The following is a 20,874-nucleotide window of genomic DNA, read 5'->3' as shown; positions in this document are numbered from 1 at the left end:
AACACATTAGTGCAAATACCCTAGCAACCATTACAACATTGATGGCCATACAGAGGAGAAGTGTTGGAAGTTGCATCTAGACTTGAACCCAAAGAACAAAAAGAAAGATAATAAGAAGAAGCATCTCATGCCCACTACTTCGAGCAACCAATTTTAAAGCAACTCAGATGTGGATGAGAATATCGTTTATACGTCAGTGTAGAAGGAGGTGAATCTGAGTAGCCTTCATCAACAGGAAGAGAAAGAAATGGCCAAGCTTTTCCATAAAAAGATATAGGTCAAGAAGGCAAAGGTTAATGCTCTGTTTAACTCACGATCGTCGGAAAATCTCATTGCAATTGTGTTGGTCAAGAATTTGGGGCTGGAAATTTATGATCATTCAAACCCATATCCATTGGGATGGGTAAATAAGGATGTAGAGCTAAAGGTTACAAAATAGTGTAAAATTAGATTTGTTATTAGTGTTGATTTTATTGATGAAGTAAATCTAAAGGTGGTTTCCCTTGATGCATTTGGAGTCATGTTTGGGAGTCCCTACATGTACATGTACATGTAAGATGGAATATTCATAAGGAGAGCCAACTAGTATTGACTCATAAAGGATGGAAAATTGATCATCATCAATGCACACAAATGCAAGTACAAAATTTCATTGGTAAGTGCCAACCAAGCCAATAAATTGACCAGCTCTAACAAGAAGTATGTTTTATTGTTTTTAAGAGAAAGTCAGTATGTAGAAGAGTCAGTAAGAGGCAAGGCATCCTTTAAGGGGTGTACTAAGAAAGATAAATAATAACTATAAGAGTTGCTATAGGAATATAGGGATGTGTTCCAAGAACTTAAAGGTTTGTCGCCTAAGAGGGACACTACAACAAAACCAGCGATTAGCATCCCTTTTTACTTCTTTTTTTGCATCTAGAGCCCATTTTTGGTGCTATTTGCATCCATTTATCAAATATGGTGCAAAACTTGACACAAAATTTGCATCAAGTTTTGCACCAAATCTTACACCAAGTTTAGCACCAGGTATTGCAATAGGTTTTGCACCACGTTTTGCACCAAATTTTATGCCAAGTTTTGTGTCATCCTTTACACCAGGTTTTGTTCCAGGTTTTGCATCAAGTTTGGCACCTAATTTTGTTTGACATACTTTTGCATCCTCATTTGCATCCACTTTTTGCACCTACACTTGCATCAACTTTTGCATCCTTTTTTAAATCATTTTTTGCATCCATTTTTTCATCCATTTGTGCATCCCTTTTGCGCCAAGTTTTACATCGTGTTTTGTGTCTAGTTTTGCATAAAATTTTGCATCTACTTTTGTTGCATCCACTTTTCCCTCTTGTTTGGCATCCATATTTACATCCTCTTTTGCATCTATTATTGTACCCACTATTGCATCTAATATTTTTGTGCCACAATTAGCGCCTAGTTTGGCACCTCCTTTTGCACCCACTTTTGATTATAATTTTGCATCCACGTTTGCATCCTCATTTGCGTCTAGGTTTTCATCAACTACTACATCTATTTTTGCATCCCTTTTTGTATCCAATTTTGGACCGGGATTTGCATCGGGTTTTGTGTCTCGTTTTGCATCTACTTTTGCATCGAATTCTATTGCATCCACTTTTGCACACAATTTTGCATCCACTATTGCACCCATTTTAACTTTCACTTTTTGCATCCCTTTTTACATCTTCATTTGCATCATACTTTGATTCTTTTTTTGCATCTATCATTACATCCACTTTTGTTATGCCACAATTTGCACCATGTTTTGCACTCACTGTTGTATCCACGTTTGCTTCCAATTTTGCATCCATGTTCACATCCTCTTTTGCATCAAATATTGCATCTATTTTTGCATCCACTTTTATGTCAGGTTTATGCATTGGGTTTTGCATCTCGTTTTGTATCTACTTTTGCATCTACTTACATTATATCCATTTTTTGCATCCAATTTTGTTTTGCCTGTTGCATCAATGTTTGCTTCCACTTTTACATCCATTTTTGCATCTTATTTTGCATATTTTTTGTCTATTGTTACATCCACTTTTGTTGCACCATATCTTGCGCCTACCATTGCAACCACATTTGCTTCCACGTTTGCATCCCCTATTGCATCCACTTTTGTTTCATCCATTTTTGCATCCACATTTCTTTCACCACAATTTGTGCCAAGTTTTACACCTACCATTGGACCCATGTTTGCTTCCACTTTTGCCTTCATGTTTGCATCCAAGTTTGCATTGACAACTGCATCTACTTTTGCATCCACTTTTGTGTCAGGTTTTTCATGTTGTTGTGCATCTACTTATGTTGTATCCACTTTTCATCCAATTTTACTTCTATTGTTGCCCCCATTTCTATGTTCGCTTTTGCATCCCTTTTCCAACACTCATCATATTTTCTGCATTGATGATATTCCTTATGGCATTGACAATTATGAACAATTGATGACAATGTCAATAATATTGACAATGATGAAAATGAAGATGATGGCGATGACATGAATTGTGATTATGATGATAAAGACGATAGTGGTTACAATGACAATGATGATGATGGCAATGATTATGATGATGACGATGCTAATGACGTTGGCGAATCTTCCCAATTTTAGATGTTGTCATTGTCATAATCATAAGCATTATCTTTGGTGTCATGATCATCATTTTCATCTAGGTCATCATCAAAAACAATAATGGCATGAGTGATGATGATGCATGATTACAACAATGTCGATAGAAATTACATTAATGATGATGATGGGGATGATAAAAATGACAATGACGATGATAATGGTGGTGATGATGATGATCATCGATCATCTGTCAAAAATAGAGTTGTTATTTCTCTTACGTATATCAATGTGTCCTAAACAACCCTTTTCTAGCACTGATCACATTTTTTGGGTTGATGATATTTCTTACAACATCTACAATTATGAACAATTGCAAACAATGTCCATAATGATGATGATGATGGCATGAATGGTGATTATGATGATAATGTAATGATGGCAATAACAATGACAAGGATGATGGTGATAATGATGACAATGATTATGATAATGAGAATGACCTTACAATCTTATGGATTCGTGAACAATTACTAGTTTCAATACCATCTTCTGGATACGTATTACTATCATACTTTTTAAATTTTCTGTCTCTCTTGAGGTATCTTACTATAATGGTGTTGTCAACACTAGAAAGATATCTTGTTGTAATGGTGGTTCTAATGTTAGCACTAGCAAAGTTTAGTAGGGAGGATGCTACTACAAGAGGAATTCCTTCTAAGTGACTATGGCATTCAAAATGAGGCTTTATGGGCTGCTTGTTAACACATGTTCTCATGCTCATATAAAATTAATGTGAAAAGTTGCTTTAATTGGTTCCCATGCATAATTGATATTGATAATGGGGTGGTATAAAATTGTAATGGGCATATCCGTTAGTTAGTTATGATGGGTCAACAACATTGAAACCATCCAAGTGACATTTCACCTTGGAACAATCGTCGCTCGTGCGAAAACACGAAGTTTATGTAAATGAAAGTTGTGATTGTAGTGGAATTAAAACCATCGAGAAATATCAAAGAAGACGCTGCCTACCAGTTTTGAAAGACAACCAAGGCATTGAACAACTATTTGCATTAGGATGTAGTGAGGGAATCGAAGGAAATTTGGCAGCCCTAAGTTGCCATTACTATTGCCAATCACACATTCAATAGTAACCATAAAAGGTAGCCACATATAAACAGAACCTCGAGGTGTTGACAGTCAGAATCTATTGTAATAGCTTTGACGTATATATAGTTTTGTGTTTAGATGAGAATGAAGTGGGCTTCATCCAGGGTTCGGCTCAATCCTCGTCCATTCCATGCAGTGGTGTTTAATTCGCCAAGCAAGAGAATATTACGTGAGTGTTCAGAGTTAAATCAACAAAAATCAAGGACGTGTGATTGTCAAATTATTGCTCCTCCCTTATGATTGAGCGCTTGATGCGATGGTCATTATCCTTGGGTGATACTTTTATTCCCCATTTTCTATTGAAAAAGTAGCGTTTTTCTGTTCGATTATGATAGGATTGGATGAACGCCGGTTTGGGTGGATGTAGACCCATGTTTTTTTGTGGTGATCTTCAAATGTCTTGAGGATAAGAAAAAAATCCTTGACCAAGGTCCATGGTTTTGGGGATGAGTTGGTCTTCTAGTGAAGCCATGGTTTCCCAACTTCAATCCTCTCACTATGTTGCCGATGACTACTCTAGTATGGGTAAGATTCCCAGTTTTCCCATTCACTTTACCCATCTAGATCTCTTAGAAAAAGTGGGCAATTTTATTGGAAGATTCGTCAAAGTAGACAGGGAAAGACTTTTGAAAGGCATTTTCACCTATGTTTGCATATGTGTTTAGGTAGATCCCAATGAAGTTTTGCGAGATAAAATTGAGCTCAAGTGGATGGGAATTGTGTATTCGCAACCCCTGGGCTATGAAAATACAACTTTTTTCTATAGGAATTACCAACAAGATAGACACCTTCAAACTGTCTGTCCCTTTCCAATAGGGGCTTCCTCCTTACAGTCATCTAAGAACTCTAGCTGCAGTTGGAGGGATCTTAAGGAAAGAGAGGGATCCAAAATGTAACACCCCTCCCTTGTGTGTCAAACTTTGCAAACCTAAGCTGAGAAAAGCTAGGTATGATGTGTAATATAAAAAGTAAATACATTATTAATAAATTAATCACTTGGAAAAGCGAGACACCAAGAGATGAGATTCTTGCCAAATCACATTGGTGAATGGGAAAGGATAATTCTTTCATGGTAAAGCTTCTCGATTTAATTCTAGATAAGTTGGATGGATTGGAGATAAATATCCATTGAGAAAAACATAAAAGTTGTGCGGGAGAGAAAGGCAATCTTCTATGAGGAAAATCCTCATGGGAGAGAAAGGTGAGCTTTTATGAGATAAGCCTACGCAAATGGATAAAAAGATCCATAAAAGCGAGACACCGCTAATGGAAACCATATCATGAAAGAAGGTATTAAATACCCATTGCATAGATCAATTGGAGGCGGTTGATCCATGGCAAGAACCTCGACTCGGTGGTGAACTGAAGAGTCATTTCTAGGTTGGGTAGCGGTGCTCTGTTTTCCAAGTGTCGTTCTCTCTTTTGATCTAGTTTGACTCACTTGCGTGGATTGTTCTGTATGTTGGTTTCTTACCCTCTATGTTATAAATTCCTTAGCATATGAGAGAATTTGCTTGAGTTTTAAATGCACTGCATGTGGCGTTAATGAGATGATTTTATGGATGCACATAAATGAAATTCTAATTACAGTCACAGTATGTGGATCTTATGTAGAATTGGTGTTAACCTGTCTTTTGTTAAGATAGTGAATAGTCGTGCTTGAGCCACTATGCAAATTTGTTAACTGTGGTTAAGGCTTGACTGTATAAACTATGGTACAAGTTATTTGTGCTATGCATCCAATGCTGCGCTTCTGATTAATTGTGCATAATCCCTAAGATACACATGTTAACATGTCATGCAACTGTGGCAGACGGATTATTGATTATGTATGATAAATGATTTTGTTTTGAAACGGTAGAGCCTATGGTTCGGGTTATCTAATATATGCATTATGCATTATAGGATGAATTGCATCCATTGAGGCGTTCTAATTATTTATTCGTATTGCATAAGATATATGTCGGTGGTACTTTCGGCCATGACAATAGGAATATGAACATGCTATATGGCAAAGCTAGTTATTGTAAATGGATGACCTGATCTCCATAAATGTTGGATTGAATCCTCAAAGGAGGGATACTCGAATGCAGGATATTGAATAATATTGATTGATTCCTCCTCTGTGATGTGATGTAGGCATGGGTAGAAGTGCTTGTGTTAGCTTTGTTATGAGGTAGTTGTATATGAACGCGTGTGACAACCATTACATCTAAATTTATTACAAGCTAAAATTAGTAAAGGAAACCAATATGTTGCCTTTAATACTGTGGCTAGGAGGTGTCTACTGAAAGAGGACCCAAAGTTGATCATAATTCATGGAACAAGGTACCAATCAACCTTAAGCACAATGCAAGAATAGGATGAAAACCTTAAGCATGACCACCAACTCATCGAATGGCCTTGAGGCTGCAATATGCAAGAAGAGGATGAAAAACATTGACTTTGAAAGCTTTTACAACCAGAGAACCTTAAAATCCCAACTCCCTCCTTAGGACAAGTGTATTTGAGTTTACCAAGAGTTGGCTTCCAACACACCCAACGCTCAATGCCAAACATGACATGGTACACTAAAACACAAAGACCGTAAAACCTTTCAACATATTGACAAAGTACACATTCTTCCTTGAAATACACATTCTAAGGAAACCCACAAATGACTTCTCCTCATTTTGAGGATGGTACCTAAGTTAAATTGGATTACATAGGGATTTCTTAACACAGGGTTCAAAATTATTACAACAATATACTCATTAATCACTAAATATGTCATTTGTAGGAATTGCAGTTAGGTGGGGAGGATAACACTCCTATCCATTTTTAAAGCTACACCCAATTAATAAGTTCTCCATGTGCCACAATAAATGCAATTTTTATGACTATAGTGACACATCCCTCGAGATTTCCTTCCACACCAACACTTTTATCCATGAACTAAAGAGTGACTATTTCATTATTATATTATACATACATGTTAATATAAGCATTAAAATTTGTAATCCTTTGTAAAAAAATGCTAGTCGAAGAGATACATTTGATCACCTTGTCTTGTATCCAATATCCAATGTTGACCCCTATATCCTTAGATCTAGAGTGAAGGTTTCATTTCTAATGTTGTGTTTGAGCTTAAATTCTAATTAAATATTTGGGTTAGCCAAGGTCATTACTTAACTTAATGGCTTTGCAATATACAATGTATCATATTTTTTTTAAGTTCAATTGGTGAGATATGTCTGTGGGATTGAACTTTCGATCACTTGGATACACAAGGGCTTGCCAACATGCTTTTTTCCAATTGTGCTACTACCCTCAGAAAATATACAATGTATCATATTAACATCCACTTAAACCAAATTGACTTTTGGGACACATGTCTCTTTGATGATGAAGGGAATCCAATTATGTGATGTCAAACACATTCCCTCACAAATACTCACAAAGACCCTACACTTTTTAGGGTTCGAACCTAGGTTGTCTGTTATGAAACCAACTCACAAAAAGATAGAAAAGATAGATCAACAACTTAGAAATCAGCCTCTTCGAGGGGGCAACCTCCTTTACATTACACAAAAGAACAATTATTGGATGATACAAATGACAAAGCCTCATTTCTATATATAGGAGTCTAAGGGGTCACAATATAATCAAAGTCAACATAACAATAATAATATAAGGGCACAAAAATAACAATAGTGGGCTTCTATGGGGCACAATAATAACAATATGGGGACAATAAGGGCACAACAATAACAGTAAGGGCCACAATGACACTAGTAATGGGGGAATCACTAGTGTTATAGGGACCTAACATTGTCTATATGGAAACACTGTATAATTTTGAATTTATTTATTGTAGATTTGTACATAGATGGATATTCCTTTCTTTGCATTTATCTTTTAGACTTCTTGCTTTCACCAATTGATTTAGAGCTTATGGAGTCTCAAGTAGCACCAATCCCCTTGCTTCTATTGGATTGAATAACATGATTTCTCTTTTGAAATCCATAATATCTCATTCACATGCTTCCTATTTCTCCCATAAGACTTTAGCACAGACTCCATGATCATGTTTGTGTCCCTCTTAATAACGCACTCCTTGGAAGGGGCCATAAAATCTTTTATTAGGACTAAACTTGGATGTCTCTTCTTTCTTTCCCTTTGATTCTTCATTCAATCATACCACCCATCAACTTGTTATTTTTCCATTTTTCTTATAATGACCTTTGTTGTTGGGAAGGTGCCTTTCAAGTATTTTGTCTTTGCATATAGATACACATAAAGTATCATTATTTTAATCTAATGGACGTGGTTGTTAAAATCACCAATATTTAATTAAATATGCATTGTTATACCTTTGCTCAAGTCAACTTCAATTCAAATTCTAACACATGTGTGTATACCCTTCCTTGCTTAGTTTGTATATTGTTGTAAGTCCCCAATATATTTATGTTGGCTTTTGAAAGATCATCTCATCCCAAAATAAGTAGGGGGGATTCAATATTCAAATCCGGCAGAGTGGGGTTGAAGAAATGGATATTGAAGATGGATTCAATTATAGAAACTATCTTTTGAAAAAAGGTTAGTTTTGCCCCCAAAAGAAAGTCCCTCCTTTGAGACCTTGCCACAACTTCCATAGTTGTGAAATTTTACAATAATAGAACCTCTAGAGTAGAGGTTTACCATATACTTAGAACTTAGGTTGGAATTGATTTGATTCTTGAACTCTTTAGATGATGACTAGAGATCATTAAATACATAGTTTGAAGTGTTTGCTTGTAGTTATTAATGAACTTGTTAACCATCCATAGATGAATACTTCCCTTGCACATGTGCTTGATTTTGTCAATAATGAAAGAATCCTACTATGTTTTTGGTATATTCGACAAGACTACATCTTTAAAATAAAGAAGATTCAATTCTTAATGCTTTGCAATCCTGTAAGAGGGAGGGACAATCGAAGTCACGCAGGAGGAGGTATTCCCTTTGTTTAGCGAAACTCTACAGAGATAAAGCACTAAATGCAAGATTAACCCCTTGTTTATGTGATAATTAGGGAATATATATCTATTCTCTCAAAGATTAGTCTTATATATTCAAAAAGAATTTCTCATTTATTCTAAATAACACTTAACACTGTTTATAGAATAATTTCTCACCATTACAATCACAATAATCATTTTTCAAGGCAAAAACTACATCAAAACTTTTTGAATATGCAAGTAGATAATCTCCACAAATGAAGATGAAAACATATTTTGAGCATGTTTAAAGTGGATTAAAATATAATAATAAAAGACACAACAAAAATCTTAATACAATAATAGCTCAAATAATTATCTTTAACAAAAATCTATTAAAAATTACTATAAAATTATAAAATGAAATTAACATTAATAAATAATCAATTAATTTATATAAAATCCCAATTTAATAATGAATAATTACTTAATTCTTTAAGTTCCACTTCAAAGAAAGCATTGACACATCAGCTAGAGAAGGGTGCATTATTGTTTTGGAGTAAGAGAAGGGTGCATTATTGTTTCAGAGTTCTATGTCCGTCGCATCAATATTTTATTTGATGTGCCCAATTATTTTTCCAAAGTAAAACTATTATTGAGCTTAAATAATAGAATGTATAATATTTCAAATTCTATAAAATGTATAATATTTCAAATTCTTTGAAAATCCGTTTTACTGAAACACAAATATATGGCCGTCGATGACATGATCGGACGGTAGATATTCTATCCCGCCTTTAAATTCAAATCCTCTTGGTAGTTTGGCGCCATTGCGCGTATCCCTCTCAACGAGCTCAGTAGCTCACATATGAACAATCATGGTTTGCAATCGCATAAACATTGCCCCAGAATCGATCCACGAGCCACCAGATCTCTCTCTGCACAACTTCCAACAGTTCATCTGCGTTTCTTCGTGGTCAAAACGATTTCAGAAAAGGTATTTTTCTGCAAGAGAGTGCTAAAATTGCAAAGCGCCATTATTTTCTTGTCGCCGTCATGAATCCTCTACGCCTTGTCCTAATGAAATTATTTAGAGTTCTTGATTGGAAAAATTTGCCATATTTCAACTTTCTGGAAATATTTCATTAAATAAGCTACCATATTATCTAAAATAAATCTGAAGAAAGAGGCCGTGCTCAAAACAATGTTTTAAGCAGCAAATTTCACAAGGGTTATTTCTGGTTCAGTTATTCTGAGCTTTCAATGGAAAATTTTGACTCTATTTTGGCTTACAGGCAAGATTTCATAAACTAACGCTCTCTATAAATGGACTAGACAAGGTTGTGCTCAAAATTTTGTTTAAAAAATGGCAGAGTTTGGGAAGAAGTTCTTTAAGTTAATGGATAAGCATTCAGATGCATTTCGAGTGGTTTGATTGAATGATTTCTGTCTCAGTTCCGCACATTTAAAAGTTTTGGAGAATGGGAATTGATAATTCTGGTATTTGATGGTGTTCTATTCAAATTACACAGAAGAAGATAGAAAGCTAGGGCTTTTAGAGGCTAAGCGTACACAATGGCACAATCTTTACAGGTTTTCGTGAGATTTTTAAGACAGGCAAATAGGATAGAAAATTAGGGATTTCACTAAGCCAAGAAAGCTAATGCTACATTCTTTACAAATTTACTTCAGAGTTTTGAGACTGAACATTTTTGATGTTCAAGTGGTTCGTAGATATCTTCATGCGGTTTCTATTTCCATGGAACCAAGAATTTGATACCTCAACATGAAATACTGTGCTCCGAAGGGTTTTCCCTTCCAGCTCATCTTTGTGTAATGGAATAGAATCGTTAATGCTCTTTAGTGTCTGGAGAAGTCAAAACTAATGGATCAGGAAGCAGGGGCTATTGGAACGGTTAGTAATTGAGGGAAACACTATCCTTCACAATATAACAACGTAGAGGAAAACTCATGGTACATTTTTGTAGTTTTGGTCAGATTAGGCCATCCAAGCACGCCGTTAGAGATTTCAGAGAGAAGCTCTTTGTTTTCTTTAGCACCGGCTGAAGGGGAGAACTTTTGCCACATTCCGGGGTCATCTCTGTTCATTATAGAAGGAGGTCTTGTAACCTGCTCCAAACTGCCAGTTTCTCTCTTTGAAAGTTTGTATTGAAAACCAGTGCTGGGTCGAAGGTTTACTCATATGAAGGATGCAGAAAATGAGAGTCCTTTAGTGAGTCCATGAAAAAGGCTTGGTGAAGATTTGGGGCAAAATGATACCTGCAGCAGAGCCAACAAAGTTCCAAAATTAGAGCCAACCTCACCAATTAAAATCTGCAAACAACCTGGAATCCTATCTTTAGGACGAGATTGTTTGAAGCACCCCGAAAACTCAAGTATGTTATTACTATGCTACCTTTCTATAGACTGGAATTATTTCTTTTATTGCTGCAATATCCGTGATATAGTCCTGGTTCAAGCAATTGAAAGATAGACTTGATTTTTCTTCTAGTTGATTATGAGACTCTGTACTCAAGGTCATAAGAAAAAAAAATCCAAAACTTTTTAGCTAGTGAAGTATAAGTTCCTGAAAGTTAAATAGTAACTATCTCTATCCAATTACCCACTGTGTAGGCAGGCATATCATTGATTTTAGCAAGCCTTAGCATTTTCCTGTCTACCTGGATAAGGAAGCAAAATACAAACGAATAACTATCTTATCCCTGGTTGAACAGGACAGGTAAAAACCATTGTTTCCTTAAATTAGTTTCATCTTTTACCCCTATAATAAGTTATTGTGTCAGGTTTCTGAACTCTTCCCTGACACACATGAAAGTCACATGCAGTTTCAACAATGGTATTGATAAATTATAACAAATTCTTGTACAAGAACATTCTTATAGTCGTTGCCTCTCAATGCCAAGCAGATGTTGCAATGAGAATTTTGTCCAACCATCCAAAATAGTAAATACATAGCTCCTCCTTCTTCCTTAGTCTTATAGCTATTGCAATATGATTAACAGAGCAAAGATTTAACCGTGTCCTTAACATTAGCACTGAGATGATATACACTAAATCCTGCCATAGTCACTCTAGCTCTCCATTTTCCTGTAACTTCATACCTCTCAATCCTTTCTTCTCCCTCACAAGCAATTATGTTCACTGTGTTGAACTCGAATGAGGCATCCTCTCAAGAGGGGTTATTGGCCCACATAACAAAGGCACACACAGCAAGAGGGTTATTGAGCCTACACAATGAGGGCATACAACACAAGAAGGTTATTGAACCTATATATCAAGTTTTCCTAGGTTGGAATTAACCACAAACCTAGTTTCAAATAAATCAAATTAAATATGGCCTTACCCATAATTACAGGTATGATACCTACAAATGATTTGGGGCCACACGTATAGATACACCAATAAATTTCAACCACAAACCTGTAAATTTCATTTTCCTTCACACCTGTAAAATTGTTGAATGCCTTTCCTCCATAACAACCGAACAACTCTAGCATAACAAGTGAAACAACTCTTTAACAAAATGGAGAGGGGAGGTGCAAGTAAAACAACTCTTTCAAAAAATGGAAGCTCTCTCAAATCGGGCAATGATGACTCCAAGGACTGCCTTTTGAGTTCTTTAATTTCCTTCGAACTCTCCTCTCCTTTTAGCAGACATTTCAAGGGCAAAGATAATTGCATTTCTAGCCTTCCCATTTTTTGTTCCTTTCTTGTGGTGGTTTTCCCAACAATTTCCACCCTAAGTAGCGTTGTTGTGGATGAAGTTTACTATTTTCTTATAAATGACATTTTGCTCCTTCCTTCGAACGTTTCGAACAACTTTAGGTACCATTGTTTCCTTTAGAAATGACGGTTCCATGTTTAATTCGTTGTTTCGTTATGATGTCCTCTCTTTAACCGTGGTGACCTACGTTGCGCTGTATTTGGTATAATGGTGTCTCCTAAAAATTGTACCTATCTCAGTTGTATCGACTCTGAAGGTCTGGGAAGTATTTGATTTGCTTGAAATTTCTGCTATATTTCAGTCTCACTCTCTCAAGCAACAATTGTCTTGAAAACAAGTTAGCAATTCTTTTGGCAGCTTTATACGGTTCAGTTTACAATCCCCTGCCACACTTCTCAGAGTACCAAGATAATTTATATGTTCTCTTTTTTGTTTTAACTGTCTTCTGTGTCTGTTGATGTATGACTAAATATAATAATATAGTTGAACTACTCATATTTTAATGTTCTCATGTAGTTTTTACTACACGATAGAGTTGAGGTCTCTCGGGTTTCCCCGTAATCTTACCCTTGGTAGTCTACCGACATCTTTGAGGTCTGTTCATAGGTTCCAACCAAATCATGTTACAAACCACACATGATCAGAGTGACATGTGGACTAGCTGAAGAGGAAACCAGAGCAGGGTACCTCCTAACTGTTATTCTACCCCGGATTCAGAGGAGCAGCCAGGATTTTATCCATAGTTTCTTTCCTTCCAACTTTAGATGGGATCTCACCTCAACCTTCTGCCTTGGTGGTCAATCAACATCTTTGACGCCTGTTCGGGGTTGTGCCATATTAGGTTACAGATCATACATAATCAGACCGAGTTATGGACCAGCTCCAGACAGATCCAGAGTATGGCGCCTTCCACCCATTAGGGGTAAATCAGCTCCAGACTGATCCAGAGTATGACACCTTCCACCTATTAGACTAGGCCATACATAATCAGAGCGAGTTATGGACCAGCTCTAGACAGATACTTTGCAGATCCAAAGTATGGCACCTTCCACCCATTAGGGGTAAACCAGCTCCAGACAGATCCAGAGTATGGCACCTTCCACCCATTAGGGGTAAACCAGCTCCAGACTGATCCAGAGTATGGCACCTTCCACCCATTAGGGGTAAACCAGCTCCAGACTGATCCAGAGTATGGCACCTTCCACCCATTAGGGGTAAACCAGCTCCAGACTGATCCAGAGTATGGCACCTTCCACCTATTAGACTAGCCCTACATTCAGCAGAGCAGAGATAATATTTTCAAGAGTTTCCTTGCTTGGACATTAGATGATAGGAGAGCCGAGCATCATCATTCCTATGCCTCCCGTAGGATCACACAACTGGATCCTTTCTTAAGCTTTTGGCAATTCCAACAGTGATCCAATAGCCTGGTTCCCACCACCATTGACATCATCCCATCCCTCTCTCCAGACTTTTAGTGCAGACACTCTGTTGTATCCCTACATTTATGCTACTATTAGATAGTTTGATGGTTTTTTTTTCCCGTTTTGATGCCTTGAGACGTGAAGATTCAAGAAATTTGATCGTTTTGATGCCTTGAGACATGAAGGAATTTGATCTTGTTGAAGGCTGAAGCTCCGCATTTTTTAATAATTCTTTTGTGCCAATGGGCTGTGTATCACTGTTTGGAAGAGACGTGCACAATAGCTCTTAGAATAATCATTGAATCACCCACCATTGTTGCCTAGCAGGCCCCTTGAGCTTCAGGAAGCTGGAGGCCTTTGAAGAGGGCTTGAGCCTTCACTTGTTTGTTCACGAAAATACCAACCTACCGTAATATCGACTCTCTTGATTTCATTTGAAGTCAATGAAGGCTCCGTGCCCCTGCCATTCCAGGTTTCTTTTAAAGGTGCCATCAAGGAAAAGGGTTGTTATACCTTGATCCAGCATCCAGGGTTTCACGTCTTAGAGAGACACATCTTGAGAAATAGGTGGATGGTCCATACTGTCTTCCCAAGCTTAATGCACTTGCCATTGCGTGGGATACATGATAGGTGTTTCCAAAGGAAACGGGCCAAGGACTCGTAGAATGGCGAGACAGGGGATCCTTTTATCACCGACTTTGTTTGAAATAGTTATGGCGAAGTCCATCTTTCCACCAGGCCACTTTGTCGGACAAATATTTCAACAACAGTTTGGCTTCCATGGCTTGGTTAGATATCATTGGATCTCTTATTGCCAAGCCCCACTACTCTCAAATGGGGCTCGAACCATAATCCAATTGATTAAATTGAATATTTTGTTGTCCGCTGTCTCCTTTCTACAGGAACCACCTTATCTCTCTCCCAAGGATATAGGTAACCTACCGGTGCCAAGAGGGCTGAAATTAGGAAAAGTGACAATACATCTTACCTGGATTATCATATTGATATTTACTGTGACTAGATTGATTCATTATCCTTTTGGCTGTACTTACCCATGGGTTTTATTTTGCTCTTATTACATTCCTGAAAGATTTGCGGAAGATCTCAAAGCGCTCTTCTTTGTTTAATCCGTCTGTAATGATTGTTTTCCAAAATATGCTTGCAAAAATATGCTTGAGCTATTTTGACATATTTAATGTTAATTTTAAGATATAGGAATGGTATTGGGTTTTTCCCTCATGGTACAGAAATGGAAAGAAGATGAAGTGGACAACAATAATTAGAATTATTCTTAGAAATTAGTTAATGGTTGGTATTGAAATAAAAATAGTTATTGTTTTAAAAAATGTGATTTTATAATAAATTAATAACAATGAAATAATAACTCTCTTGTTTATATTCAGCCTGTAGGCTATTCAATTCCATATCATTCCATTATTATTTACAACTCATTTAATTGTCAATCTCATGCTATGATATTGGCTTTATCCCCAATCCAACATGTACTGCAGATTTACCTTGATCTTCACTTGTGTTATTGTATGTTTTTGCAATTTCTTGGAAAGCTTTAATGCATTCGGTCTTTTATCGACTCCTTTGTAATGGTGAGATTGTACTGTGTAATAACTGTTCTCCTGTAGCTTTCGTATTTTGGATATGGGGCATTATATCTCGAGAAACACAGATAGACTAACACTCTCTTTATTTTCCTGTAAATAAAACAGAGAGTTTCAGGTGCTTGAATCAGGGGTGGAACACTATAATGCTAAAGAGGTTCAAATTTGAAAATTGTTGAATGCCTTTCCTCCATAACAACCAAACAACTCTAGCATAACAAGTGAAACAACTCTTTAACAAAATGGAGAGGGGAGGTGCAAGTAAAACAACTCTTTCAAAAAATGGAAGCTCTCTCAAATCGGGCAATGATGACTCCAAGGACTGCCTTTTGAGTTCTTTAATTTCCTTCGAACTCTCCTCTCCTTTTAGCAGACATTTCAAGGGCAAAGATAATTGCATTTCTAGCCTTCCCATTTTTTGTTCCTTTCTTGTGGTGGTTTTCCCAACAATTTCCACCCTAAGTAGCGTTGTTGTGGACGAAGTTTACTATTTTCTTATAAATGACATTTTGCTCCTTCCTTCGAACGTTTCGAACAGCTTTAGGTACCATTGTTTCCTTTAGAAATGACGGTTCCATGTTTAATTCGTTGTTTCGTTATGATGTCCTCTCTTTAACCGTGGTGACCTACGTTGCGTTGTATTTGGTATAATGGTGTCTCCTAAAAATTGTACCTATCTCAGTTGTATCGACTCTGAAGGTCTGGGAAGTATTTGATTTGCTTGAAATTTCTGCTATATTTCAGTCTCACTCTCTCAAGCAACAATTGTCTTGAAAACAAGTTAGCAATTCTTTTGGCAGCTTTATACGGTTCAGTTTACAATCCCCTGCCACACTTCTCAGAGTACCAAGATAATTTATATGTTCTCTTTTTTGTTTTAACTGTCTTCTGTGTCTGTTGATGTATGACTAAATATAATAATATAGTTGAACTACTCATATTTTAATGTTCTCATGTAGTTTTTACTACACGATAGAGTTGAGGTCTCTCGGGTTTCCCCGTAATCTTACCCTTGGTAGTCTACCGACATCTTTGAGGTCTGTTCATAGGTTCCAACCAAATCATGTTACAAACCACACATGATCAGAGTGACATGTGGACTAGCTGAAGAGGAAACCAGAGCAGGGTACTTCCTAACTATTATTCTACCCCGGATTCAGAGGAGCAGCCAGGATTTTATCCATAGTTTCTTTCCTTCCAACTTTAGATGGGATCTCACCTCAACCTTCTGCCTTGGTGGCCAATCAACATCTTTGACGCCTGTTCGGGGTTGTGCCATATTAGGTTATAGATCATACATAATCAGACCGAGTTATGGACCAGCTCCAGACAGATCCAGAGTATGGCGCCTTCCACCCATTAGGGGTAAATCAGCTCCAGACTGATCTAGAGTATGACACCTTCCACCTATTAGACTAGGCCATACATAATCAAAGCGAGTTATGGACCAGCTCCAGACAGATACTTTGCAGATCCAAAGTATGGCACCTTCCATCCATTAGGGGTAAACCAGCTCCAGACAGATCCAGAGTATTGCACCTTCCACCCATTAGGGGTAAACCAGTTCCAGACTGATCCAGAGTATGGCACCTTCCACCCATTAGGGGTAAACCAGCTCCAGACTGATCTAGAGTATGGCACCTTCCACCCATTAGGGGTAAACCAGCTCCAGACTGATCCAGAGTATGGCACCTTCCACCTATTAGACTAGCCCTACATTCAGCAGAGCAGAGATAATATTTTCAAGAGTTTCCTTGCTTGGACATTAGATGATAGGAGAGCCGAGCATCATCATTCCTATGCCTCCCGTAGGATCACACAACTGGATCCTTTCTTAAGCTTTTGGCAATTCCAACAGTGATCCAATAGCCTGGTTCCCACCACCATTGACATCATCCCATCCCTCTCTCCAGACTTTTAGTGTAGACACTCTGTTGTATCCCTACATTTATGCTACTATTAGATAGTTTGATAGTTTTTTTTCTGCTTTGTGCAGACTATCATTGTGTGTGATATATATATATAAAATATCAGTTAGGTTGAGTTCAAGTCAGGGTCACTTTCAATGTTCGATGGAAGAATGGTTTATCCAATTGCAGGATGTTGTCACTAGGATTATGCACGGCTTGGATTAGCTAGGTGTATCTCGCAATTGACTTTTGCCCCCACATTCAGCAGAGTAGAGATGATATTATCAAAATTTCATTAGATAAGAAAGCAGAGCATCCTCATTCGGGTGCCTCACATAGTATATCATACAATTGGATCCTTTCATGAGCTTGACAATTCCAACAATGAGCCAATAGCTTGCCCCCCCCGCCCCTCCTCATCAGGGTTAGAGGACATTGACATCATCCCATCACTCTCTTTTGCTTAGCACCAAGCTTTCCAGATTACCAGTATAGACTCTCCAATTGTATCTCTATGTTTATGCTACTTTTAGATTTCCAGTGCATTATATATATATATATATAATCAGTTAAACTGTGTTTAGGTTGAGATCAGCTCCAATGGTTGATGGAAGAATGATTTGTCTAATTGTAGGATGTTGTCAATAGGTTTGTGCAAGGCTCTGTCTCACTAAGTGCCTTACGGAATAATTTTTACCCTTCACAAGTGGCTCCCACTCTCAACCCCTCTCCATTAAATCGACCCCTCTCCATTAAATTTGAACATGACATTTCATGAGTTAAATCCAACACAAACTACTTGATCCACACTAGATAGGTTTATTCTATTGTTAAATTTGAAAATGACATTTTATGGGCTAAATCCGACACAAACTGCTTGATCCACACTTGATAGGTTTATTCTATTGATATATATATATATATATTTTTGTTTTGGTTACACTTAAACTACACAATTGTCATTGTTATATTTTTTTAACTTTATTTTTTCTCACTTTAGGAGTTACTTTTAAAACAACGCATTTTATTTATTCTATTGTTGTATATATATTTTTGTTTTGGTTACACTTTAACTACACAATTGTCATTGTTATATTTTTTAACTTTATTTTTCTCACTTTAGGAGTTACTTTTAAAAAAACGCATTTTATTTATATTGGATATATTTTTTAATTCCATTGATTTGTTTGTATCATCATTGGTTGAAGATCAGCGAAAGTAATGTGGTGTCCGTGGCAGAAGATGAGCTAATGCGCATTCTCATATTGATGCGAAACTTTGTGCCTGGATATAAGCAAATTGTTGAGGGTGATTGGAAAGTGGCAGCAATTTCTTACAGGTCATATGATCTAGAAGGGAAAACTATTGGTTCTATTGGTGCAGGGCGTATTGGCAAAGAACTACTTAAGCGTTTGAAGGTATTCATTCTTAGGATCTAGTACTACTTCATGATGTTGCAAAATTCTTTTCAAAAATCAGTGCTCCATAATTCTTACGCATGCATGCTGTTTGTTTCAAAATTTCAATCTAATAATAATAAACATTACATGATGTTGAATTGAATTGCGTTCCTTTGTACAGCCCTTCAATTGTAAGCTTCTTTACCACGACCGTCTTTCTATTGGACCCGAATTGGAAAAGGAAACTGGAGCAACATTGGAGACAAATCTTGACGAAATGCTACCTAAATGTGATGTACTTGTCATTAATATGCCTCTTTCTGACAAAACTAGGTGCGCCTTGTCACAATTTCATAAATAATCTCTCCCATTATTCACTCAAACATCAATAGCACCTATATATTTTGTACAACTTGTGAACAAAAACCTAATTATTGTTTCTCTTGCCCTTTCCTTTTGGTTACAGTAGGGGAATGTTTAACAAGGAAGGTGTTCTCTACCAAGCCTAGCTTTTCTCTCAGAATCTTAACATCCCCTTTGCAAAGGGTTTCATTAGAATGACAACAACCCGCATTTAAAGCATTTCTCCACCCATCCTAATTAGAAATACAATTTTGGGTTCTCTACTAATTTTCTCCACACCCATTTAATCTAACAATGGACATAGAGCATGTATATTTATACTTGTGTGTTGGAAATACCATTTTATACTTTAATGTTTATTATTTTTGTTTTATTATTATTACTTGAAAGTCTTCTTAACAAGTGGTTGTGTTTCTTTTGGTTTTAGTGAAAGTATGGGCTCCAATGTTGGCTCTCTTATTATGGAGTATAATTCATCTTTGAGAATTTTTCAATTATTAAAGTAGGTTAGTCAATTGCTTAAAATATTAAATTTATTTCAAAAAGTTTTTGTTACTTTATAGGTTAGACACTGGCTTGAAATATTAAACTTATTTCAAAATGTTTTTGTTACTTTATAGATAAGGCGTAGATTTCTTGGCTCTATGATGAAAATAATGAAGGGAAAATACATGTTAATATGTTACTTGTGCTCTTTGACTGAAAAATACACGGTGAGAGAAAAATGTATATTATGCTAATTGAGGAATGTTTTTCACTTGTCGAACTTATAGTATTGAATTTAACACACTAACACTTTACAACAATGAACTAACAATATTCATGATGAAAATAGCAATATGGAAGATTTATCTGCATAATGAAAAAGGCAATATGGAAGATTCCGATCACGTTCCAAGGCATTTCTTAAAATGTGGATGTGACAAAAGGTTGTTGTGGAAGTTGTTGTTTGTATATGGAAAATTTCTTGATCATTGTGTATAATCCTAATGTTGATAGATATGTCTACTAAATGCTTCCAGTTAATGGGGCATTGATTTGAGCATTCAATATATTTTTATTCTTTATCAAAGTATTCTTTTGTTGTATTTATATTTTTCAATTTATGCCTTACGGCGTTTCCTTTGCAACATTTGGTGCAAATGCTAGTATATCTTACCTCATTTTATGGTTAACATTGTATAACAAAAACATGCGTTGTGTTATGTAATTAATACTAACATGTAATATTGATTTTTTTTGTCAGAATGCTATAGGTAATGATTGCCAAGATGATGATCCAAATTATGTTCAACATATATCAGGAGATGATGAGGATGATGGTGGTGAAGGAGGAGATGATGATGATAGTTGCGGTGTTGGTGATGATGTGGATCAGAGTAATGAGGATGGTCAAGATGATCATGAGGATGATCTTGGTGGTGGTAGCTAGGCATGCACATGCATTGTTTTTTATGAAGAAATTATTGTGTAGAATGACATTGTTATGTTTAGATGGGTGTTGTACATTTTGATTTTGTAATCATACGATGAGTTTGATTTATGTATGTTGTTAATTTATCGTAGAATAACGATATTCATGAAATATTTTGATTTGTTAATCATATTTGAATTTTACTTGTTTTGATTAAAAATAATACTGATTTTATTAGTATTATGTTGCTATTTTATACATGTTTTGAAAATTGTTAATGACACATTGTT

At 36.4% G+C, this 20,874-nt stretch overlaps 1 protein-coding gene across 1 annotated transcript; it reads left to right on the top strand.

Annotated features, from left to right (window-relative positions):
* The first annotated feature begins 9,610 nt into the window (after positions 1-9,610).
* Positions 9,611-20,526, top strand: LOC149144173 (formate dehydrogenase, chloroplastic/mitochondrial-like). The gene is made up of 4 exons (XM_089449952.1): positions 9,611-9,709; positions 18,616-18,825; positions 18,989-19,140; positions 20,417-20,526. The coding sequence occupies exons 2-4, from the start codon at positions 18,658-18,660 to the stop codon at positions 20,424-20,426; spliced, it is 330 nt and encodes a 109-aa protein (XP_089306078.1). The 5' UTR covers positions 9,611-9,709; positions 18,616-18,657; the 3' UTR covers positions 20,427-20,526.
* The last annotated feature ends 348 nt before the right edge of the window (positions 20,527-20,874 follow it).

This window comes from Pinus tabuliformis, chromosome X, assembly GCF_031772625.1.
Source record: "Pinus tabuliformis cultivar Carrire ecotype Pingquan chromosome X, CPIR1, whole genome shotgun sequence".
Lineage (NCBI taxonomy): Eukaryota > Viridiplantae > Streptophyta > Pinopsida > Pinales > Pinaceae > Pinus > Pinus tabuliformis.
Note: the sequence above shows the minus strand (reverse complement) of the source record. Positions and strands in the feature narration are given on the sequence as shown.